The sequence below is a fragment of the Numida meleagris genome, unplaced genomic scaffold (genome assembly GCF_002078875.1).
Source record: "Numida meleagris isolate 19003 breed g44 Domestic line unplaced genomic scaffold, NumMel1.0 unplaced_Scaffold403, whole genome shotgun sequence".
NCBI classification, from domain to species: Eukaryota; Metazoa; Chordata; class Aves; order Galliformes; family Numididae; genus Numida; species Numida meleagris.
In genome coordinates this window covers 1-2089 of record NW_018364623.1, presented here as the reverse complement: position 1 = coordinate 2089, position 2089 = coordinate 1, and the positions used below count along the sequence as shown (strand labels likewise).

The following is a 2089-nucleotide window of genomic DNA, read 5'->3' as shown; positions in this document are numbered from 1 at the left end:
CCCCTGCTGCCCATTCCACCCCAGTACATCCTCCAGTGCTCCCCATTTCCCTGTCCATCCCGTACAGTTCCCCCTCCCATTCTCCCTGGTGTCCCTCTGGGACCCCCCATAACACTGAGCCTCCTCCCTTCCCCTTTTGGATGCAGCTGAACCCAACAGGAGTTCCAAGGCCAGTGAGGTCCAGGTAAGAGTCTGTGTGAGGTGACCTCAAATCCCAACCTGACCCCTCACCCCTCCCCACCGAACCACAGGGGGAACCCCAAACCCTGCCCGTGGTGAACACAGAGGACCTCCAGCCTCGTATGGCTTACCCAAACTTTATCTGCTCTCCCCAGATCCCCAAACACTAGGGATGGTGTCTCCCTGTGTCATACCCATAGGAATGTCAAATCTCAGCCTCTGAACACCCCAAAACCCTTCACCATCCCCCAGATCCCATGGGCGCCCTCAAGCCAAGCAGTGCGACCCTCTCACACCACCCGTAGGGACCCCCAGAGTCTGACCCATGGGGACCCCAAATCTCTGCCAGCCTGGAATCCCAAGCGCACCCTCTTGGCTATTACCCTGCATACTCAGATCATAGGTCCCCCCACAGGCCCCCTGGCAAGCACCATGGTATCACCGCGCTGCTCCCCTGTGTCTCCAGGTGCCACCCAGTGACAACAAGAGGCTGACCTGCCCTGAGCTGCAAGCTGTGACCCCCAGCTTCTGCCGCCCTGGTGCCAGCACGGTCCCCCAGCACCCGGTTATGTGCCCTGGGGTGGGCTCTGGGGGACCCCTTTGTTGTCCCCCACACCGGCTGCCTCATTTTTGGAGTGCCCCTATGGGGACAAACACCAGGTTCCCAGCTTGGGGCTCCTTGACGCCCTCGGCTCCCCCCATCCCACTAATCCCCCCCAAAGTGACATCCCCAAATTCCTACTGCTGTACACCAAATCGACCCTAATCCCACCCAGTCCCTAAACAATCATCGCTGCTGTTGAAATCCTTCCTTATCACCCCTGAATAGCTTAACACCCCTGGACACCCTCAAATCCCCCCAGTCCAGCCCCCAAACCCCACCAGCACTCTTGTAGGACCCTCACATCTCCCAAAATCTGCACCAAACTCCACCCCCCCCCTTAAGGAACCCCTCAATTGCTCCCAACCAACCACCAAAGCCCCCATAAAACCAGGGTGATCTGTAACAACAGGTCTGCACCATCCCATGTGTTCAAATTCCAGGTGTGCTCAGACAGGGGTGTGCACAAACACGTGTGCATTGTGTGCACCTGCAAAGCGCAGGTGTGTTGTGTGTTCATCTTCACACGTGCACATCATTCCCACACCGCTGCAGGTGCTCATGCGCATTCTGTGTGTGCACTGTAACACGTGAACAATAGACGTACACAGATGTGAACATCATGCTTTATGCTCTGGCTCCGTGTGTGCACAATGTGACGTGTGTACACCAATACACGTCCCTGATCCTGCAAACATGCATCCTTAGCACATGCTCCATGTCTGTAAAGGTGTCACTGCATCCCCAGCAGGTTCCTGATGCTGCCCCAGTGGGAATGGCAGAGGACAGGCGTGTGGCAAGGGGACAGCACAGGGGGACCCGAAGGGCTGCAGGGACGAGAGGGCTGTGAGCTCACACTGCTACCTCATGTCCATCTTCTAATCAGTCAGAACCCCCACACCCTTCTCTGCAGCGCTGCTCTCAGGGAGTTGTTCTCCCAGCCTGTACTCAGCCCCGGCATTGCCCCAATCCGAGGGCAGCACCCTGTACTCAGCCTCGTTGAACCTCAGGAGGTTCAGGAGTCCACAGAACCCCTGGGAATCTGTCCTCAAGGACAGGGAGCAGAGCAGAGCTGGCACATCTGGAAGGACGCTTTCCGCAGGGCACAAGAGCTCTCCATGCTCAGGTGCAGGCAGTCAGGAAAGGAAGGCAAGAGAGCGGAACGGCTGAGCTGGGACCTGCTGGTCCAAGTGGAGAGCAAGAAGCACATGCACAGGCAGTGGCAGCAGGGACAGGGAGCCTGGCAGGAGGACAGGGATGGTGCTGGGTTGTGTGGGGATGGGGTCAGGAAGGCCAAGGCCCAACTGG

General features: G+C 58.0%; 1 protein-coding gene across 1 annotated transcript in view; it reads left to right on the top strand.

Annotated features, from left to right (window-relative positions):
* LOC110391546 (leukocyte immunoglobulin-like receptor subfamily A member 5) overlaps positions 1–1498 on the top strand; it is a 16229-nt gene extending 14731 nt beyond the window's left edge. Inside the window, exons 4-5 of the mRNA XM_021383439.1 lie at positions 147–184; positions 647–1498. Of these exons, the coding sequence (XP_021239114.1) occupies positions 147–184; positions 647–946 (338 nt within the window). The 3' untranslated portion in view covers positions 947–1498. The remainder of the gene's footprint in view (positions 1–146; positions 185–646) is intronic.
* The last annotated feature ends 591 nt before the right edge of the window (positions 1499–2089 follow it).